At 38.6% G+C, this 23,157-nt stretch overlaps 2 protein-coding genes across 6 annotated transcripts in view; one reads left to right on the forward strand and one right to left on the reverse strand.

The window, feature by feature from the left end:
• LOC136034363 (cytochrome P450 4C1-like) overlaps positions 1-23,157 on the reverse strand; it is a 171,561-nt gene that overhangs the window by 114,910 nt on the left and 33,494 nt on the right. For 4 of the 5 annotated variants that reach the window (XM_065715504.1, XM_065715501.1, XM_065715502.1 and 1 more), the window contains exon 2: positions 22,510-22,707. In XM_065715504.1, the coding sequence (XP_065571576.1) occupies positions 22,510-22,681 (172 nt within the window). In that variant the 5' untranslated portion in view covers positions 22,682-22,707. Of the gene's footprint in view, positions 1-18,770; positions 18,875-22,509; positions 22,708-23,157 lie in introns of those variants that run through there. The other variant, XM_065715505.1, reaches the window with a different exon arrangement.
• Positions 1-23,157, forward strand: part of LOC136034364 (cytochrome P450 4C1-like) — a 290,741-nt gene that overhangs the window by 102,467 nt on the left and 165,117 nt on the right. The gene's annotated exons all lie outside the window — the stretch shown is intronic.

Below are 23,157 nucleotides of genomic sequence, written 5' to 3' on the forward strand. Positions count from 1 at the left end.
CCTCCTGAAAACGCCTGTACACTTCCCAATAGCCATTACTATATGTAAGCACTGGTGAAAGTTTGTAAGTTGTAGCCCCTCCAACGGGGACTGTGGAGGAGTAAGTCGTCTCCAAAGACATAGTTATAAGGTTTTTCGACTACGTTGAATAAAATGGCTATCTTAGAATTTTGATCCGTTGACTTTGGGAAAATAATTAGCGTGGGAGGGGGCCTAGGTGCCCTCCAATTTTTCTGGTCACTTAAAAAGGGCACTAGAACTTTTTATTTCCGTTAGAATGAGAGCCCTCTCACAATATTCTAGGACAACTGGGTCGATACGATCACCCCTGGAAAAAAAAAACAAATAAACACGCATCCGTTATCTGCCTTCTGGCAAAAAATACAAATTTCCACAATTTTGTAGATAGGAGCTTGAAACTTCTACAGTAGGCTTCTCTGATACGCAGAATCTGATGGTGTAATCTGAATCTGATTTCATTAAGATTCTATGACTTTTAGGGGGTGTTTCCCTCTATTTTCTAAAAAAACGCAAATTTTCTCAGGCTCGTAACTTTTGATGCGTAAGACTAAACTTGATGAAACTTATATACTTAAAATCAGCACTAAATGCGATTCTTTTGATGTAGCTATTGGTATCAAAATTCCATTTTTTAGAGTTTTGGTTTCTATTGAGCCGGGTCGCTCCTTACTACAGTTCGTTACCACGAACTGTTTGATTAAATGATTACGGTTACTTCAATCGTTGTGGTGGGTGTCTACTTCCTCACGTCTTGTAATAGTTTTTTTATTACACTATATGGTATATATTCAGGTAATATGAAGGCCATTTTAAATATTCAAGCAGTATTAGTAAGAAGATATTAGTATAATATTAGAAATATATTAGTCTAGCACTAGTCTGGAAAATGCCCTCTATCTGTAACCTTTCCCCTTTTCCAGCTTTGAATAAACACTCATGGTTTTATTTGTTTTCCGTTATATTCAGTTATTTTTTTGCCTTTTGTATTGCTTTCTTTTCCGTAAATCACTGCTTTGTTTGTCTATTGGAGTGTTTTGCAACTTTATTTACTTCTATTTTATACTGCTTGATTTTGACACAAATAAATAAATACTTCTTCCCTATACATGCAGTGAAATAGAAATCTAGCATACCTTTTAAAAAAATTATGAGATGTTGTTTTGCTTTTGTAAGAAACACTACGTCCCCTTTACTAGTGACGAGGTCGGAAGAGCCAAGAGCCAAGAACTCATATGGTATGAGCTCTAACAAAATACTAAGAATCAATAGATGGATTTAAAAGGAAAATCAGAGGCTTAATGTCGGTCAGGATTTAAAATAAGAGCTCTGAGTCACGATGTCCTTCTAAATATCAAAATTCAATAAGATCTGATCAACCACTCGTAAGTTATAAATACCTGATTTTTTCAAATTTTTCGTCTCCCTTTAGCCCACCAGATGGTCGAATCTGCGAAAACGACTTTATCAAGTCAATTTGTGCAGGTCCCTGACACGCCTACCAATTTTCATCGTCCTAGCACGTCCAGAAGCACCAAACTCGCCAAATCACTGATCGCCTCCCCCCAACTCCCCCAAAGAGAGCGAATTCAGTACGGTTACGTCAATCACGTATCAAGGACATTTGCTTATTCTATCCACCAAGCCTCATCCCGATTCCTCCACTCCAAGTGTTTTCCAAGATTTCCCCGTCCAACTCCCCCCAATGTCAAAAGATCTGGTCGGGATTTGAAATAAGAGCTCTGAGACATGAATTCCTTCTAAATATCAAATCAAACAGTTCGTGGTAACGAACTGTAGTAAGGAGCGACCCGGCTCAATAGTAACCAAAACTCTAAAAAATAGAATTTTGATGCCAATACATACATCAAAATAATCGCATTTTAATGCTGATTTTAAATATATAAGTTTCATCAAGTTTAGTCCTACCCAGCAAAAGTTACGAGCCTGAGAAAATTTGCGTTATTTTAGAAAATAGGGGGAAACGCCCCCTAGAAGTCATAGAATCTTTACGAAAATCACACCATCAGATTCACCGTATCAGAGAACCCTACTGTAGAAGTTTCAAGCTCCTATCTACAAAAATGTGGAATTTTGTATTTTTTGCCAGAAGGCAGATCACGGATGCGTGTTTATTTGTTTTTTTGTTTTTTTTTTCTTTTTCCCAGGGGTGGTCGTATCGACCCAGTTGTCCTAGAATGTTGCAAGAGGGCTCATTTTAACGGAAATGAAAAGTTCTAGTGCCCTTTTTAAGTGACCAAAAAAATTGGAGGGCACCTAGGCCCCCTCCCAAACTAATTATTTTACCAAAGTCAACAAATCAAAATTCTGAGATAGCCATTTTATTCAGCGTAGTCGAAAAACCTTATAACTATGTCTTTGGGGACGACTTACTCCCCCACAGTCCCCGTGGGAGGGGCAACAAGTTACAAACTTTGACCAGTGCTTACATATAGTAATGGTTATTGGGAAGTGTACAGGCGTTTTCAGGAGGATTTTTCTGGTTGGGGGAGGGGTTGAGAAGAGGGGGATATGCTGGGGGAACTTTCCATCGATAGTTTGTCATGGCGGAAGAAAATCTCCATGAAGGGAGCGCAGGATTTACTAGCATTATTTAAAAAAAATGAAAAAATAAATATGAAAAAGTTCTTTCAGCTGGAAGTAAGGAGCAGCATTAAAACTTAAAACAAACAGAAATTATTACCCATTTGAGGGGCTCACCTCCTCCTAATACCTCGCTCTTTACGCTAAAGTAGTTTTAGTAATTTCAACTATTTATTCTACAGCTTTAGTGATTCTGGGGTCATTCTTAATGAATTGGGACAAAATTTAAGCTTTAATGTAAAGAGCGAGGATCTGACAAGGGGGGAACCCCCTCATATATGTAATAAAAATATGAGAATACAAAAGTTCTTTACTTAAGCTAATTTATGAGTTACGTAAATCTTTTACTAATAAAAATATTCGTAAAAAATCAAAAATTCTAGTTGCCTTTTTAATTAACCAAAAAACCGGAGGGCAACTAGGCTTCCTCCCCCGCTCTTTTTTTCTCAAAATCATTCGATCAAAATTATGAGAAAGCCATTTAGCCAAAAAAAAAAAATGCAAATTTTGTTTTAATTATTCCTCTGCGGAGAGCCAAAATCAAAACATGCATTGATTCAAAAACGTCCAGAAATTAAATAAAAAAAACAAGTTTTTTTAACTGAAAGTAACGAGCGACATTAAAACTTAAAACGACCAGAAACTACTTCGTATATGAAAGAGGCTGCTTCCTCATCAACGCCCCGCTTTTTACGCTTAAGTTTTTTACTGTTTTAAAAAGAAGAATTGAGAGAAAGAGTCAAACTTTAGCGTAAAGAGCGAGGCGTTGATGAGGAAGCAGCCTCTTTCATATACGAAGTAATTTCTGGTCGTTTTAAGTTTTAATGTCGCTCCTTACTTTCAGTTAAAAAAACTTGTTTTTTTTATTTAATTTAATTAAGATCCGATCACCTATTCATAAGATAAATATACCCCAATTTTCACGTTTTCCAAGAATTCCAGTTTTCCCCTCCAACTCCCCCCAATGGCACAGGAACTGGTCGGAATTTCAAATTAGAGCTTTAAAGCACAAGATCCTTCTAAATATCAAATTTCATTAAGATCTGGTCACCCTTTCGTAAGATACAAATACCTCATTTTTACAAATTCCCCCCCCCCCCCCCAACTCCACCAAAGAGAGCAGATCCGGTCCGGTTATGTCAGTCACGTATCTTAGACAGGTTTTTATTCTTCCAATTCAGTTTAATCCTGATCTCTCCGCTTTAAGTATTTTCTAAGATTTCCGGTCCCCCCCCAACTACCCCCCCCCCGATGACGCTGTATCTGGGTGAGATTTAAAATGAGATCTGAGTTACGAGGTCCTTCTAAATTTGAAGTTTTGTGATGATTCGATCACTCCTTCGTAAGCTAAAAATACGTCATTTTTTCTAATTTTTCAGAATTCACCCCCCCCCCCATAGAGCGGATCCGTTCCAATTATGGAAATCACGTATCTAAGACTTATTCTTATTTTCCCCACCAATTTTCATCCCGATCCCTCCAATCTAAGCGTTTTCCATGATTTTAGGTCCCCCCAAACTCCCTCCAGTGTCACCAGATCCGGTCGGGATTTAAGGTAAGAGCTTTGAAACACGACATCCTTCTAAATACCAAATTTCATTGAGATCCGATCACCCGTTCGTAAGAGAAAAATACCTCATTTTTTCTAATTTTTCAGAACTAAACCCCCCCCCCAACTACCCCAAAGAAAGCGGATCCGTTCCGGTTATGTCAATCATATATCTAGGACTTGTGATTATTTTTCTCACCAAGTTTCATCCCGATCCCTCCACTCTAAGTGTTTTCCAAGATTTTAGGTTTCCCCCTCCCAACTCCCCCCTTCCCCCCAATGACACCAGATACAGTCGGGATTTAAAATAACAGCTCTGAGACACGATATCCTTCTAAACATCAAATTTCATTAAGATCTGATCGATCGTTCGTAAGTTAAAAATACTTCATTTTTTCTATTTTTTCCGAATTAACGGGCCCCCACTCCCCTCCCCCAGATGGTCAAATCGGGAAAACGGTTTCTGATACGCCTGCCAAATTTCATCGTCCTAGCTTACCTAGAAGTGCCTAAAGTAGCAAAACCAGGACCGACAGACAGACAGACCGACAGAATTTGCGATTGCTATATGTCACTTGGTTAATACCAAGTGCCATAAAAACCATTGGGAAATTGAATGCCCTGGCCTGAGTGTATTCACTTGTATATAAGAATGTGTCAAGCCAAAGATAGTCCCGAAAACTGCGCAAATGGCGCATTTAAAAAGATATAAATTCGTACTGAAGTTCCCGTGATAAAACCAAACGTACCGGGTGTTAATCTTCACATTGGAGAACAGAAGGGGAGGAGATCATAAAAATCTTGGAATAATTGCCAAAATTACCACAAATTATCGGTTTTAGTATGAAAGAATAAACATTTTATAGCAGAAAGAACGAATGTTTTTATCTAGTGTGAAATTCTTGTTTTTATCATATTTTACTCTTTTTAGTCCTTCGTAACGCTTGTAATTAACTTTCAACCATTTTAATAACGATATTTTCTTATATATTTTCAAACAATTCAATGACCTTTAAAGATCTTCAAATACTCAATATTTGCTTTTCGTCCAGCCAGCTGATCAGCAAGAAAACGTCTTCCCCTCCTTCGAAAGAACGAGCAATTATATAATTAAATAATTATATAATTAAATGGGTGAATTCACTGATTAATCCTAATTGATTATAACTGATTCATTAATTCTTCGAGAATCGATACTAGCGCAAAATTTCAACTCAATTGAACGTGGGGAAATATTGTTTCCATGATTTCTATAAGATGGGATCTTCCATCTTTGAACATTAACCTAAACATCCGAAACTAATTTAAATCTTTTAGAAAAACAGAAGTTAAATAAAAGTATTCAAAAATAACTTATATTTTCCTTTTGGAAAATTAAATGCGGCGTAAAAACCCGTAACATTAGTTTCCAAAAATAAAGTTTAAACTTCAGTCCAAAATGACAGATGTAAATTCTAAACACAAATCTCCTCAGATTCATCAGATAAAGTCAGAACCGTTTAAGGGGGGGGGAGAAGATCGGGAAAAGCTGCCCCGGACGCCGTGACCAGGGGGCTGCCGACTTTGATAAAAATTTTCAACTTTGATTCGGCTTTTTTTGCTTATAATTAATCCGGGAGGCGGAGCTTTAATTAATTTTTCCCCTGACACCACCAACAATAGGAAAGAATGTATCTGATACTAAGAAATAGTATCAGAGAAATGACAGAAAAATATATTTCAGAAATACCTATTGTGACAGTCTCAAGTCACACCCAGAAGTGAACTCCACATTTTAGTGCACATCATACAGTCTGAGACCTTGTTCAAAGACAAACCAGATTCCCCCTCTCCCCCCAAACAAATAAAACAAAAATAAAATCACCAGTGGAACAAAGAAGCTTATAAAACGAGTTTATAAACTACCATATTGCAAACTGTACAAGAGCAAAAGTGATAAACCATACTTCAATGCCCACAATCCCCCCAGATTGATAGTGTTAATCTCCAGTAAGATTGTCGTAAAAAGCTTAAGTTATGAACTCAAAATAACGTGAACAGAAAGGGTAAATTTGGAAAGTCCAGAACAGGCTAATCATTCTACTTACTTACTTGTACTTGTACTTGGGTCACGTTCGAGCCTTGTCCAGGCCCACCGTGGCATCCAGAATTTGTCGACATGCGCCTCTCCATTGCTCTGGATCAACCAACTGGATCCATTGTCTATTCCATCGGTGCCCGTGCTTCTTGAAACCTCCCATTGGCTCTAGGTCGGCTCTAACCGTTGATAACCATGTCTTTTTTGTCCTCCAGGCTTTTTCTTCCAGTGCGCAAGGGGTTGGCATTTCAAGCACTGTTTGCTGAACGAGTCATCCGGTCGGCACAGTGTATGCCCGAACCATTGTAGACGTCTTGCTTTGACAACATCAGAGACAAGTGGTATATCACCACATCTTCTTCTGATGACATCGTTAGAGACACGGTCAGAGAGACGCAGGCCAAGAATACAGCGAAGACACTTGTGGTGGAAGACATTCAGGTCATTAGCTTTCCCAGCTCTAAGGGGCCACGTTTCGAAACCATAAAGAAGCACAGAGAGGACCAAAGCGTTATATATCCGGAGCTTTGTTCGAAGGGAGATTTCATTTCGTAACCAGAGGTACTTCCGAAGCTGGATGAATCCTGCCCAGGCTGCGGAGATGCGGCTTTGTATTTTGCTTAGAGCTTCGCCCTTGGGATTTATTAGGGAGCCTAGGTATTTGAAATTCTGGGCGTCCTCGATTGGGATGCCATTCAATGTGATTGGAGTTTCATCTAGCCCAGAGGTGCGCATCGACTTTGTTTTCGATTGGCTGATCTTTAGTCCAGTAGCAAGGGATCTAGCAGCAATGTCGTCTATCATGAGCTGTGCTTCTATTATCGACTCAGCCAAGATATCCACATCATCGACGTAATCAAGGTCTGTTATTGATAGTGCTGGACTGATTGTCACACCTTTTATTTGTCAAGAGTCTTCATGATCTGGTCAATGACAAAGTTAAATAAAATAGGCGATAGAGCACAACCCTGTCGCACTCCTTCGTCAATTGATATTCCTTTTGAGATTTCTCCGTCAGCTCTTATAAATGCCCTCGTTCCCACGTAATAAGCCTTAATTAAACGGACTATCTTTTCGGGGACTCCATCATCCCTCATTGCATCCCAGATGGCAATTCGCTTTACCGAGTCAAAAGCCGTTACAAAGTCGATAAAGACTTGTATCGTTTCCTGCTGGTGTATAAGGCGGTGTTCCAGGATTTGTCTTAGGCTAAAAATATGATCGCAGCATCCCATACCAGGTCTGAATCCTGCTTGATTTGGCCTCGTCCGATCATTTCTAATATTTCTGAACCTATTTAATACTATTATTGTGAAAACTTTTGAAGAAATGGGTATCAGGGAAATTCCTCTATAATTTTTACAATCGGCTCGATCCTCTTTCTTAAATATAGGAATTATTATAGAGGTCCTCCACTCTTCAAGAATGTATTCGTTGACCCAGACATCCATGAGTAAGTTGTGGAGCTCGTCGATAGCCGCTTCTGGAAGGGCCTTGAGAAGTTCAGCTGGTAATTCGTCAATGCCAGGGCTTTTATTATTTTTTAATAGTTTTATGGCATGAATAATTTCTTCTCTGCTTGGAGGGGCGATATTGCAATCCTCATACACGGATGGTGACTCGGAACTGCTGTGGGATGGAATGGGTTGGCTGTGGTCATTTTTTGGTGGGTGAAGAAGCTCCTGGAAGTGAGGACGCCATCGTTCGATGCGATCTTCTTTGCTCGTGAGAAGCTTGTTGTCCTTACTAAGTAGCGTGGGGGTCGATCTTTGTTTCTTTTTCCCGGTTGATTCTCCTAGGAGCTGGTAGAGTTTCCGTGAATCATTTCACAGCTTTTTCCATTTCACAGGCTACATTAGACCAATATGCTTGTTTGTCTGCCTTAGCAGATTTGTGACATTCTTTGCGGAGTGCTTTAAAAGAAGCAGAGTGGTTATCAGTCATATGTTTCTTCCTTAAAGAGAGTTCTATTGTCTTCTGAGAAATCCATCTTTTGGGTTTTTTGTCCCTTACTCCGAGAATTTCTGTAGCTGCCTCTTTCACTTGATTTCGGAACTTGATTTCGGATCTAGCGCTTTTCTATATTTAGCGATGGGTTAAAATTTTCTTGCTCGGTCATAGCACTTGTCTCGGTCTCAGAAATTGCTTGATTGGTCTTAAATTCTCGGTCATTATCTTGCAACGCCGTAAAACGGTTTGTAAGTTCGAGCATAAAGGTCTCTTTGATTTCAGGGAGTTTGAGTTTCGCTGTGCCTAGGATGCGTCTAGGTGCAGATACTTTTTTGGAGCTGAGTCTGAATCTAACTTTTGATTTTAGTAATAAATGGTCGGATCCACTTTTTGATCCAGTGTCCGCCCCTCTGTATACTCTCGAGTCTTCGATCATTGACTTCCAGCGACGAGAAACGAGTAAATAGTCAATTTGGGCGCGGGTTCGACCATCTCATTCTACGGGGTGAGGTTGAACAAATTGGAAGATAAATGTTTTTTTCTTCTATATAAAATATTTGGAAATATCTGGAGAATAGCATACTAAAACCCCGCAAAAATATGAAACCAGGAAATGCCCCAACACCTAACCACAAATTTAGACCTAAAATAAACTATTTGGTTTCAAATGGATTTTTCTATTGGATATTCGGACAATCAGAAAACATATACCAGCTGTAGAACTGCTTTAGACCTTCCAAAACAGCAAATATAAGCCCAGTTTCCCAGAAAAAAACCTACAATTTACTTGTACTACCAGGAAAAAAAAGAAAAAAAATAAAAATGTAAAAAACTGAAAAGAAAAAAAAGCTAAAAAATAAAACAAGCTGCAAAACTAAAAAAGAAAAACTAGAAAAGAAACTATATCTATATATATAAAAATAAGTTGTTTGTAGGCATGTTTGTTTGTTTGTTTGTGGGTTTGCATATGACCTCATTATAAGTATATAAGGCTTTGTATATGACGTCATTATAAGATGACACTACAGACCGGGACACCGGGACACAAATGACGACTGGGATACAGGGAATATACAACTACAACGGGGACGCCGGGGGGCACAAGGGGATATATAAATGACGACGGGGACACAGGGAATGTTCGATTTGCAATCACCATCAACAAAACTCAAATGCAATCATTAGAATAATGAGGTATAGATCTGAATACGGATTGTTTTTCCCATGGACAATTATATAATGCATGTTCAAGAGTCGGTAAACCTGACAATCTATTTATATGCACAGACAATGGGACAGCGAAGAATGTTGTATATTCGCAAGTTTTACGTAGTTAAAAACATATATATATATATATACATATATATATATATATATATATATATATATATATATATATATATATATATATATATATATATAAATATATATATATATATATATATATATATATATATATATATATATATATATATATATATATATATATATATATATATATCTATATTCACAGGTGGGACATAGGGACACAACTACAATGGCACATATATATATATATATATATATATATATATATATATATATATATATATATATATATATATATATATATATATATATATATATATATATATATATATATATATATATATATATATATATATATATATATATATATATATATATATATATATATATATATATATATATATATATATATATATATATATATATATATATATATATATATATATATATATATATATATATATATATATATATATATATTCACAAGTGGGACATAGGGACACAACTACAATGGCACGTAACTAATATGGCGCGTAACGACTTACGCGCGCAGGGGTCTTGGGGGGCGCGAAGCGCCCCCACAAACTAGGTGTTGGGGTGGTGCGAAGCGCCACCCCAACAGCTAGTGATTAAATAAATCTTAGTTTTTTTCCTTTTTTTCTTTTGTTTTTTTTCTGGTTGTTACCTTTTTTTTAGCTTTTTTAGTTTTTTTTTCTTTTTTCTTTTTAGTTTTTTTTTGTAGTTTTTACCTTTTATAGTTTTTTTTTATTTTTATTTTTATTTTTTTTTAGTTTTATTTTTCAGTTTTTTTTCTTTTTTAGGTTTTAGTTGTTTACCTTTTTTTAGTTTTTTAGCTTTTTTAGTTTTTTACTATTTTCTTTTTAGTTTTATTTCGTAGTTTTTACCTTTTTTGTTTTTTTTTCTTCTTTTGTATTAATGCTAAAGCCAAGGTTCGAACCTGGAACCTCTCGGACCTAGAACCTGGAACATAACGATTTACCAACTCAGCTACTTCGGCTTGAATATATTCGTTTTTGAATTGGTATATGATGAAATAATTCAAACGTTATATGCGGACAGACTGACAAACAACTTATTTATATATATATATATATATATATATATATATATATATATATATATATATATATATATATATATATATATATATAAATAAGTTGCCTGTGTGTCTGTGTGTCGAGTCACGTCATGTTTGTGTGTCGACTGACGTCAAGTTTGTCGACTGACGAAATTACAGACCGGGATATCGGGACACAAATGACGACCGGGACACCGGGACATAGGGAATAAAAATGACGACCGGGACACTCAAGGAAAAAGCGACCGGGACACAAGGAATGTTCGATTAGCAATCAACAAAGCACCGGGACACAAATGACGACCGGGACACAGGGAATATAAATGACGACCAGGACACTCAAAGAGAAATGACAGACCGGAAGACTGGAACACAAATGACGACCGGGACACGGGGACACAGGGAATATAAATGACGACCGCGACACTCAAAGAGAAATTACAGACTGGGACACCGGGACACAAATGACGACCGGGACGCAGGGAAACAACAACAACGGGGACGCCGACGGGCACAGGGGGATATATAAATGACGACGGGGACACAGGGAATGTTCGATTAGCAATCACCATCAACAAAGCTCAAGGGCAATCATTAGAATAATGAGGTATAGATCTATATATATATATATATATATATATATATATATATATATATATATATATATATATATATATATATATATTCACAGGTGGGACACAGGGACACAACTACAATGGCACGTAACTAATATGGCGCGTAACGACTTACGCGCGCGGGGGGCTTGGGGGGGGGCGCGAAGCGCCCCCACCAACTAGGTGTTGGGGTGGCGCGAAGCGCCAAACCAACAGCTATAGGGAATATAAATGACGACCGGGACACTCAAAGAGAAAGCGACCGGGACACAAGGAATGTTCGATTAGCAATCACCATCAACAAAGCACCAGGACACAAATGACGACCGGGACACACGGAATATAAATGACGATCAGGACACTCAAAGAGAAATTACAGACCGGGACACCAGGACACAAATGACGACCGGGACACAGGGAAACAACAACAACGGGGACGCCGGGGGGCACAGGGGGATATGTAACTGACGACGGGGAAACAGGGAATGTTCGATTAGCAATCACCATCAACAAAGCTCAAGGGCAAACATTAGAATAATGAGGTATAGTTCTGAATACAGATTGTTTTTCCCATGGACAATTATATTTTGCATGTTCAAGAGTCGGTAAACCTGACAATCTAATTATATGCACGAGTCGGTACTATATGCTATTTATATATATATATATATATATATATATATATATATATATATATATATATATATATATATATATATATATATATATATACTAGCTGTTGGGGTGGCGCTTCGCGCCACCCCAACACCTAGTTGGTGGGGGCGCTTCGCGCCCCCCCAAGCATGACGTCGACTGACGTCATGTTTGTGTGTCGACTGACGTCATTATAAGGATTGAGCTGTATGTCGTCATGAAGTTGTTTGTCGTCTGACGTCATGTTTGTCGACTAACGAAACTACAGACCGGGACACCGGGACACAAATGACGTGTTATGTCTGTTATAACGTAATAGAGGCAACAATCTTGACAGGGCCTTTTGAGGGTGAGGCTTTTCTTATTCCACGCATTCTCATGATTCCAATGGATCTGCCTTTTCAACCTAAAAGATTGCAATTCCCAATTTGATTAGCATATTTAGTTTTCAGTCCAGAACCACTAAAGCTATTATGTAAATATCAAAAATATTTATGTATCATCTTTTCCACAAAAATAATAATTTAGTGCTTCTGCTTAAAAACAGCAATCGAATTGATGCCTCCTGATACGCAACTATCAACAAAGTGGCAATCGTTGTGGTCGGTGATCAGTTCTTACCTCGAGATAATATTCTTTATAGGCGAAAAAATCAGTTGACAAGAATTGTTTAAACTCATCGATGCTACGATGCCCTACAATATCCTGACGAATATAAATGACGCCCGGGACACTCAAATAGAAATCACAGACTGGGACACCGGGACGTCGCGCGCGGGGGGGCTTGGGGGGGTCGCGAAGCGCCCCCACCAACTAGGTGTTGGGGTGGCGCGAAGCGCCACCCCAACAGCTAGTATATATATATATATATATATATATATATATATATATATATATATATATATATATATATATATATATATATATCTATATTCACAGGTGGGACACAGGGACACAACTACAATGGCGTGTAGCTAATATCGCGCGTAACGACTTACGCGCGCGGGGGGAGCGAAGCGCCCCCACCAACTAGGTATTGGGGTTAGCTAGTAGGGAATATAAATGACGACCGGGACACACAAAGAGAAAGCGACCGGGACACAAGGAATGTTCGATTAGAAATCACTATCAACAAAGCACCAGGACACAAATGACGACCGGTACACAGGGAATATAAATGACGACCAGGACACTCAAAGAGAAATTACAGACCAGGACACCGGAACAAAAATGACGACCGGGACACCGGGACACAGGGAATATAAATGACAACCGCGACACTCAAAGAGAAATTACAGACTTGGACACCGGGACACAAATGACGACCGGGACACAGGGAAACAACAACAACGGGGACGCCGTAGAGACCGGGACACCGGAACACAAATGACGACCGGGACAAAAACGACGACCAGGACACCGAGACACAGGGAATATAAATGACGACCGCGAAACTCAAAGAGAAATTACAGACTGGGACACCGGGACACAAATAAGGACCGGGAAAAAGGGAAACAACAACAACGGGGACGCAAGGGGATATATATATGACGACGGGGACACAGGGAATGTTCGATTAGCAATCACCATCAACAAAGCACCGGGACACAAATGACGACCGGGACACAGGGAATATAAATGACGACCGGGACACTCAGAGAGAAATTACAGACCGGGACACCGGAACACAAATGACGACCGGGACAAAAATGACGACCGGGACACCGGGACACAAGGAATATAAATGAAGCCCGGGACCCTCAAAGAGAAATCACAGACTGGGACACCGGGACATAAATGACGACCGGGACACATGGAATATAAATGACGACCGGGACACAGGGACACAGCTACAACGGGGACGCCGGGGGGCACAGGGGGATATATAAATGACGACGGCGACACAGGGAATCGTCGATTAGCAATCACCATCAACAAAGCTCAAGGGCAATTATTAGAATCATGAGGTATAGATCTGAATACGGATTTTTTTCCCATGGACCATTATATGTTGCATGTTCAAGAGTCGGTAAACCTGACAATCTATTTATATGCACAGACAAGGGGACAGCAAAGAATGTTGTATATTCGGAAGTCTTACGTAGTTAAAAACATATATATATGTATATATATATATATATATATATATATATATATATATATATATATATATATGTATATATATATATATATATATATATATATATATATATATATATATATATATATATATATATATATATATCTACATTCACAGGTGGGACATAGGGACACCACTACAATGGCGCGTAACTATTATGGCGCGTAACGACTTACGCGCGCGGGGGGGCTTGGGGGGGGGGGCGAAGCGCCCCCACCAACTAGGTGTTGGGGTGGCGCGAAGCGCCACCCCAACAGCTAGTCTATCTATATATATATAAATAAGTTGTCTGTGTGTGTGTGGGTCTGTCGGGTGACGTCATGTTTGTGTGTTGACTGACGTCATGAAGTTAGTTGTCGTCATTTTTGTTATTACGGTGACGTCATTAAAGGTATTTAAGACATGCGTTCACGGAGAAATCTATTAATGTTTAACTGTAAAATGACTGATGAACTTACAATGGCAACAGCCGAGGAAGATGCTCAAAGAGTCTATGCCAAAAAACTTGCTGCTGATAGAGAAAGTAAGAAAAGAAAGCGTGCTGAGGAATCAAAAGAACAGCAAGAAAACAGGCTTGAGGCTGATAGAGAAAGAAAGAACAGAAAGCGTGCCGAGGAACTACCAGAGCAACGCGAAACCAGACTTGCTGCTAAAAGATAAAGTGAAAAAAGAAGGCGTGCCGAGGAACTACCAGAGCAACATGAAACCAGACTTGCTGCTAAAAGAGAAAGTGAAAAAAGAAGCCATGCCGAGGAACTACCAGAGCAACATGAAACCAGACTTGCTGCTAAAAGAGAAAGTGAAAAAAGAAGGCGTGCCGAGGAATCACAAGAACAGCAAGAAATCAGGCTTGCTGCTGATAGAGAAAGTAAGAAAAGTTAGCGTGCCGAGGAGCCAGAGCAACCTAAAAGTTATCGCCTGGCATTCAGGTACAGCCCAGTCGATGATTATAGCTTGAGTAGATGTGTTCAAATCGGGACTATGTCTAAAATTTGTCCCTATTGCAAGGCCTTGAAATTCAATGGTGAAACAATGGGAATGTGTTGCGCCTCAGGAAAAGTTAAACTTCCTCCATTGGCTGCACCACCAGAGCCATTGAAGACTTTCCTTACTGGAACTACGTCAGAATCTAAGTGTATTTTATCACAAATCAGAATATGTAACTCATGTTTCCAAATGACGTCGTTTGGAGCCCAAATCGAAAATCCAGATCAATTTTTGTCTACTTTCAAAGTAAAAGGGCAAATTTGTCATAGAGCAGGGTCCCTTCTACCGTTCTCAGGCGAGAATCATAAATTTTTACAATTGTACTTCATCAGTGATAGAAATTCTGAATTGAATGCACGTTGCGAAATTTCTCCCAACGTTGAAAGGACAATCGTTTCCCAATTGCAACATCTTTTCCACGAAAATAATAATTGAGTGCGTCTGTTCAAAACAGCCATCGATTTGATGCCTACTGATACGCATAAAATTGTTAAATTTTAAAATGCCGTCAATTGTTTCACCAATACGTCGTTGATATGTATGCTAAAATTGAATCAGAACGTTTGCTATATATCCGCCTGAATCAGACCAAGCTCCGCTCTGAACAATACATTCATTTGCGAGATGCAGTTGTAAATGACGGTAATACCACAAACGTTGGAAGATTAACAATTTTACCTTCGTCATATGCGGGCAGTCCCCGTCATATGCAGCAAGAAATCAGGCTTGCTGCTGATAGAGAAAGTAAGAAAAGAAAGCGTGCCGAGGAATCAGAGCAACCTGAAAGTTATCGCCTGGCATTCAGGTACAGCCCAGTCGATGATTATAGCTTGAGTAGATGTGTTCAAATCGGGACTATGTCTAAAATTTGTCCCTATTGCAAGGCCTTGAAATTCAATGGTGAAACAATGGGAATGTGTTGCGCCTCCGGAAAAGTTAAACTTCCTCCATTGGCTGCTCCACCAGAGCCATTGAAGACTTTCTTTACTGGAACTACGTCAGAATTTAAGCGTTTTTTTTTATCACAAATCAGAAAATATAACTCATGTTTCCAAATGACGTCGTTTGCAGCCCAAATCGAAAATCCAGATAAATTTATGTCTACTTTCAAAGTAAAAGGGCAAATTAATCATAGAGCAGGGTCCCTTCTACCATTCTCAGGCGAGAATCATAAATTTTTACAATTGTACTTCATCAGTGATAGAAATTCTGAATTGAATGCATGTTGTGAAATTTCTCCCAACGTTGAAAGGACAATCGTTTCCCAATTGCAACATCTTTTCCACGAAAATAATAATTTAGTGCGTCTGTTCAAAACAGCCATCGATTTGATGCCTACTGATACGCATAAAATTGTTAAATTTTAAAATGCCGTCAATTGTTTCACCAATACGTCGTTGATATGTATGCTAAAATTGAATCAGAACGTTTGCTATATATCCGCCTGAATCAGACCAAGCTCCGCTCTGAACAATACGTTCATTTGCGAGATGCAGTTGTAAATGACGGTAATACCAAAAACGTTGGAAGATTAACAATTTTACCTTCGTCATATGCTGGCAGTCCCCGTCATATGCATGCATATGCTCAAGATGCTATTGCGTATGTTCGTCTCTATGCTCGTCCAGATTTATTTATTACACTAGCTGTTGGGGTGGCGCTTCGCGCCACCCCAACACCTAGTTGGTGGGGCGCTTCGTGCCCCCCCAAGCCCCCCCGCGCGCGTAAGTCGTTACGCGCCATACTAGTTACGCGCCATTGTAGTTGTGTCCCTGTGTCCCACCTGTGAATATATATATATATATATATATATATATATATATATATATATATATATATATATATATATATATATATATATATATATATATATATATATATATATATATATATATGTTTTTAACTACGTAAAACGTGCGAATATACAACATTCTTCGCTGTCCCATTGTCTATGCATATAAATAGATTGTCAGGTTTACTCACTCTTGAACATGCAACATATAATTGTCCATGGGAAAAACAATCCGTATTCAAATCTATACCTCATTATTCTAATGATGTGTCCCTGTGTCCCAGTCGTCATTCATATTCCCTCTGTCCTGGTCGTCATTTGTGTCCCGGTGTCCCAGTTTGTAATTTCTCTTTGAGTGTCCCGGTCGTCATTTGTGTCCCGGTATCCCGGTCTGTAATTTCTATTCGAACAATCCCTGTGTCCCGGTCGTCATTTATATATCCCGCCTGTGCCCCCGGCGTCCCCGTTATAGTTGTGTCCCTGTGTCCTGTTCGTCATTTATGTTCCCTGTGTCCCGGTCGTGATTTGTGCCCGGGTTTCCCAGTCTGTAATTTCTCTTTGAGTTTCCCGGTCGTCATTTATATTCCCTGTGTCCCGGTGGTCATTTGTGTCTCGGTGTCCCGGTATGTAATTTCATCAGTTGACAAACATGACGTCAGTCGACAAACAACTTCATGACGCATACAGCTCAATCCTTAAAATGACGTCAGTCGACAAACATGACGTCAGTCGACACACAAACATGACGTCACTCGACAGACCCACACACACACAGACAACTTATTTTTATATATATAGATTTACATGTAATCAATCTTGGGACGAGATACAGCAGCTTTTACTTCAAGGACAATCGGCGGTTCATAGACATGAAATTACGGCCCGTGTCTTCCGGCAAAAGTTGAAATCACTGATAAACTACATAGTAAAACTTGAAGTGTTTGGGTCAGTGCGATGCTGGATGTACTCAGTGGAATGGCAAAAACGAGGTTTGCCACACGCACATATACTAATCTGGCTACATAAAAAAATTACTTCGAACGAAATTGATGATGTGATCTCCGCTGAAATACCTGATGTAAATGTCGATAAGGGGTTACGTGATATTGTTGTAAAAGTATGATACATGGACCTTGCGGTGCACTGAACGAAAATTCACCATGCATGGCCAAAGGAAGGTGCACAAAGCAATATCCTCGACTTTTAGTATCCAACACAATTACTGGCAATGATGGTTACCCACAATATAGAAGAAGATCTACTGAAGATGGCGGTAAAACAGCAATAATAAAGAAGCGTAACGGTACCACCATCGAAGTAGATAACCAGTGGGTTGTTCCATATTCCCCATTATTGTCAAAAACATTTAATGCACAAATAAACGTTGAATACTGTAACTCCGTAAAGGCAATCAAATACATATGTAAATATGTCAACAAAGGCAGTGACATGGCAGTATTTGGCTTGCAGCCCGAAATCAAAGATATCGACGAAATCGTACAATATAAGGCTGGAAGATACATAAGCAGTAATGAAGCTGTTTGGCGAATTCTTTCATTTCCGATACATGAACGTATACCAGCTGTTGTTCACTTAGCGGTACATTTACAGAATGGTCAACGTGTTTATTTCTCGGAAACCAACGTGCAACAAAGAAGCCCTGAATCCACCGGATACAAAGTTAACCGCTTCCTTTTCACTATGCAAAAATGATACTTACGCAAAAAAAATGCTGTATACTAAAGTGCCTTCGTATTACACGTGGAATACTAAAAATAAAGTATTTGAACGTCGAAAACAGGGTAAGTCAGTCGACGGCCAACCTACCATCTTCAAAGATACCACGATAGGAAGACTCTACACCGTTCACCCCAATCAACATGAATGCTTCTTTCTACGCCTGCTTTTGGTGAATGTACCCGGTCCGACATCCTTTGAGTATTTGAGAACTGTAAACGGTACTATACATGACACTTACCGTAGTGCATGCCAAGCTCTGAATTTATTGGAGAATGACCAACACTGGGATAACTGCATCAATGATGCGTGCGAAACGTCAACTCCAAGTCAAATCGTGCATTGTTTGGCATCATTTTAACAACTTGCTCTCCATCAGCTCCTACAGAGTTATGGGAAAAATATAAGTCAAAAATGTCCGAAGATTTACTCCATCGAAAACAGTTAGAGACGTCAGATATGACTTTTGATTTTACATAAGAAATTTATAACTACACTTTAGTTATTATAGAAGATTTGTGTCCCGGTCGTCATTTGTGTCCCGGTGTCCCAGTCTGTGATTTCTCTTTGAGTGTCCCGGGCGTCATTTATATTCCTTGTGTCCCGGTGTCCCGGTCGTCATTTGTGTCCCGGTGTCCCGGTCTGTATATACATTCGTTTTTGAATTGGCCTTTTTTTTTAGTTTTTAGTTTTTTACCTTTTTTTAGTTTTTTTAGTTATACCTCATGATTCTAATGATTGGCCTTGAGCTTTGTTAATGGTGATTGCTAATCGAACATTCCCTGTGTCTCCGTCGTCATTTATATATCTCCCTGTGCCCCCCGGCGTCCCCGTTGTAGTTGTGTCCCTGTGTCCCGGTCGTCATTTATATTCCCTGTGTCCCGGTCGTCATTTGTATCCCGGTATTCCGGTCTGTATATACATTCGTTTTTGAAATGGTATATGATGAAATAAATTTTTGTATTTTTCCCCTTTTTTTCTTTTTAGTTTTTACTTTTTTTAGTTTTTTTAGTTTTTTTCTTTTTTCTTTTTATTTTTTTTCTTTTTTTTAGTTTTGTTTTTCTCTTTTATTTTTCTTTTTTTCCTTTTTTTATTTTTTTTCTCTTTTAATTTTTTAGCTTTTTTAGTTTTTTTATTAGTCTTTAGTTTTTTTTTCCTTTTAGTTTTTACCTTTTTTTTAGTTTTTTTTACTTATGTCCTGGTCGTCATTTATACTCCCTGTGTCCCGGTCGTCATTTGTGTCCCGGTGCTTTGTTGAGGATGATTGCTAATCGAACATTCCTTGTGTCCCGGTCGCTTTCTCTTTGAGTGTCCCGGTCGTCATTTATATTCCCTATGTGCCGGTGTCCCGGTCGTCATTTGTGTCCCGATGTCCCAGTCTGTAATTTCGTCAGTCGAAAACATGACGTCAGTCGACACAGAAACATGACGTCACCTGACAGACAGACACAGAGACAGACAACTTATTTTTATATATATAGATTTGTGCGTATGTATTGCAAACAAACCTCTTCAGGATTTGGGAATGCCTTCACCTAACCGTATCGCTGCTGTTTCAACATGTGTAGAATTGGATCGTGAACAAAGTTACAGTACGAGTGATCTATTGTCGTATGTACAAAATAACATTTCCAAGTTAACGTCGGAACAAAAAGACATTTATGACACGATAATGCATTGTGTCGATAACAACGTTGGAGAAATTTTCTTTTTGGATGCGCCAGGAGGTACTGGTAAAACGTTTTTGATAAAACTGATTCTGGCATCAATTCGATCAAAAAATGATATAGCGTTGGCAATTGCGTCGTCCGGAATAGCCGCAACATTGCTGCCTGGTGGAAGAACTGCTCATTCCGCTTTGAAATTGCCTCTGAATTTGCATTCTACAGAAACTCCCACTTGCAATATTTCCAAATCATCTGGGATGGGTAAAGTATGCAGCAATGCAAACTTATTATTTGGGATGAGTGCACAATGGCACACAAAAAATCGCTCGAGGCTCTAGATCAATGCTTGAAAGATTTGCGAGGGAAGTCGAAACCCTTTGGCAGCACATTAATATTGCTTGCGGGAGATTTCAGGCAAACATTACCTATAATACCTAGATCAACCCCTGCAGACGAAATGAATGCTTGCCTGAAAAATTCTAATTTATGGGCACACGTAAAAACATTAAAATTAACTACAAATATGCGTGTCCGATTGCAAAACGATGACTCTGTTCAAACATTTTCAGATCAATTGCTGGCAATTGGAAACAGAAAGCTCCCAGTAGACTCAACTTCAGGACGTATACAACTACCTGCTGATTTATGTAATTTAGTGACGTCCAAAAATGAATTGATTGAAAAAGTATTTCCGAATATTCTAAATAATTATAAAAATAATAAATGGCTAAGTGAAAGAGCGATTCTTGCACCCAAAAATATAGACGTCCACGAAATCAACAATATTGTTTTGACCAAGATTCGAGACCAGGCAGTCCTTTACAAGTCAGTCGACACAGTTTTGGAACCAAATGAAGCGGTTAATTATCCATCTGAATTTTTAAATTCTGTGGATCTTTCAGGGTTTCCACCACACGTGCTACAACTAAAAATAGGCGTACCAATAATACTTTTAAGAAATATCAACCCACCAAAGCTTTGCAATGGCACGCGACTTGCCGTAAAAAAAAACAATGGAAAACCTAATAGAGGCCACAATCTTGACAGGGCCTTTTGAGGTTGAGGCTGTTCTTATTCCTCGTATTCCCATGATTCCAACGGATCTGCCTTTTCAATTTAAAAGATTGCAATTCCCAATTCGATTAGCATTTGCAATCACCATTAACAAAGCTCAAGGTCAATCATTAGAAAAATGTGGTATAGATCTTAATACTGATTGTTTTTCCCATGGACAATTGTACGTTGCATGTTCGAGGGTCGGTAAACCTGACAATCTATTTATATGCAGCGACAATTGGACAGCGAAGAATGTTGTATATTCGCAAGTTTTACGCAGTTAATTTGTATTTTATCTATCTATCTATCTATCTATATAAAAACGAGTTGTGTGTATGCATGTTTGTTTGTTTGTAAAAAGAGCGTTTGCATATGACGTTATTATTAGTACATAAGGCTTTGTATATGCACAGACAATGGGAAAGCCAAGAATGTTGTATATTCGCAAGTTTTACGTAGTTTAAAGCACATATATAAATCTATCTATATTCATAGGTGGTACACAGGGACACAACTACAATGGCGCGTAACTAATATGGCGCGTAACGACTTACGCGCACGGGGGGGCTTGGGGGGGCGCGAAGCGCCACCCCAACAGCTAGTAATAATAATAATTTATTCATAACCCACATCATAACAAGTTATGGCACTTGTGGAGTAACAAAAAGAAAAAAGAAGGAAATACACTGCAAGTAAAATACACTACAAATAGAAAAAACACTACGCTACAATGAGATTAACCGAACAGACGGACCAAAGGATGATGAGGCGATAAACGATAGAAAGACTGATTCCGACAACCTTCCATGCAGGAGGGCCAACTTTGCACTTATATCAGGGATATCAAACTTACGAATTATCTTCCCATTGCTATACCAAGGGGGGAAATAAAGTAAAAATTTACAATATCTGAAATAAAAAGTCCGAATCTGATTAACATCCTAGTCCGAATCTTTGGACCAACCTAGATCTTTTTTGGTCAAACCTGTAAAAACACAGAAAAGGCGCATTTTATACGAATATTCTTCAATTTGTCTTGAAGGAGTGCTCCTTCAGACGAATACAGGGCCCCTCGTCCACCCTTAAAATAGGCATTAGGCATAGTGCTTTGCATATCCTACTCTCTTTTCATTGCAACTTTAATGCAATGCAAATGGGTGCAAAACAAACTTACGAAACAAGTGAAAAATATGGAATAAGGGATATAAAATACTATAAGAAATAAGAGATAAATAAGAAATAAGAGAAGAATATTACCTCCTTTTTTAAGTTTTTGAACCAACTCAGGAGCACTGCCCAGTATTGGCCACCCATTTGGACCTGGAATGAGGTCAACTTTCTGTCTGAATGCACGAAAAGCCAAATACCATGGTATAAGCTTTCTTGTTACTAGTATTACCAATACTATCAGAAGCAAGTGTAGAAGCATAATACTTTTTATCTAACGCGCAATTCCTGAAAGAAACACATTCTTAAAACGAATTCATATTGAAATCTAGTTAACACCAAAATTTAATTAGCACCAGACCATTCATGATAAAAAAAGAAAGTTATAAATTCCAGGAATCAAAAATCCATAAAAATAAGTCCAAAAAGTCCAGAATTAAAAGCAACATATACATAACTTGATGCGAAAGGATATTTTATGCTACAAATATTATCTAAAGAAGGTAACATACCTAAGATAAAAGTTTCAGTTTAATACCCAATGCCGTCCCTAGATTATTGCTGATACCTTTTTTGACAGCCTGCATGCACTTATTGTCATTTTTTACTTAGTTAAACATCCTCTGAAAATTTTCACCTTAAAAGGTCTAGCCTTAGTAGTAATAGTGACAGTAGAAGTAGCAGTAGCAGTAGAAGCAGCAGTAGCAACAAGCACATAGTGTCTTTTGCTTAGCTCAA

This window comes from Artemia franciscana, chromosome 13 (genome assembly GCF_032884065.1).
Source record: "Artemia franciscana chromosome 13, ASM3288406v1, whole genome shotgun sequence".
Taxonomy (NCBI): domain Eukaryota; kingdom Metazoa; phylum Arthropoda; class Branchiopoda; order Anostraca; family Artemiidae; genus Artemia; species Artemia franciscana.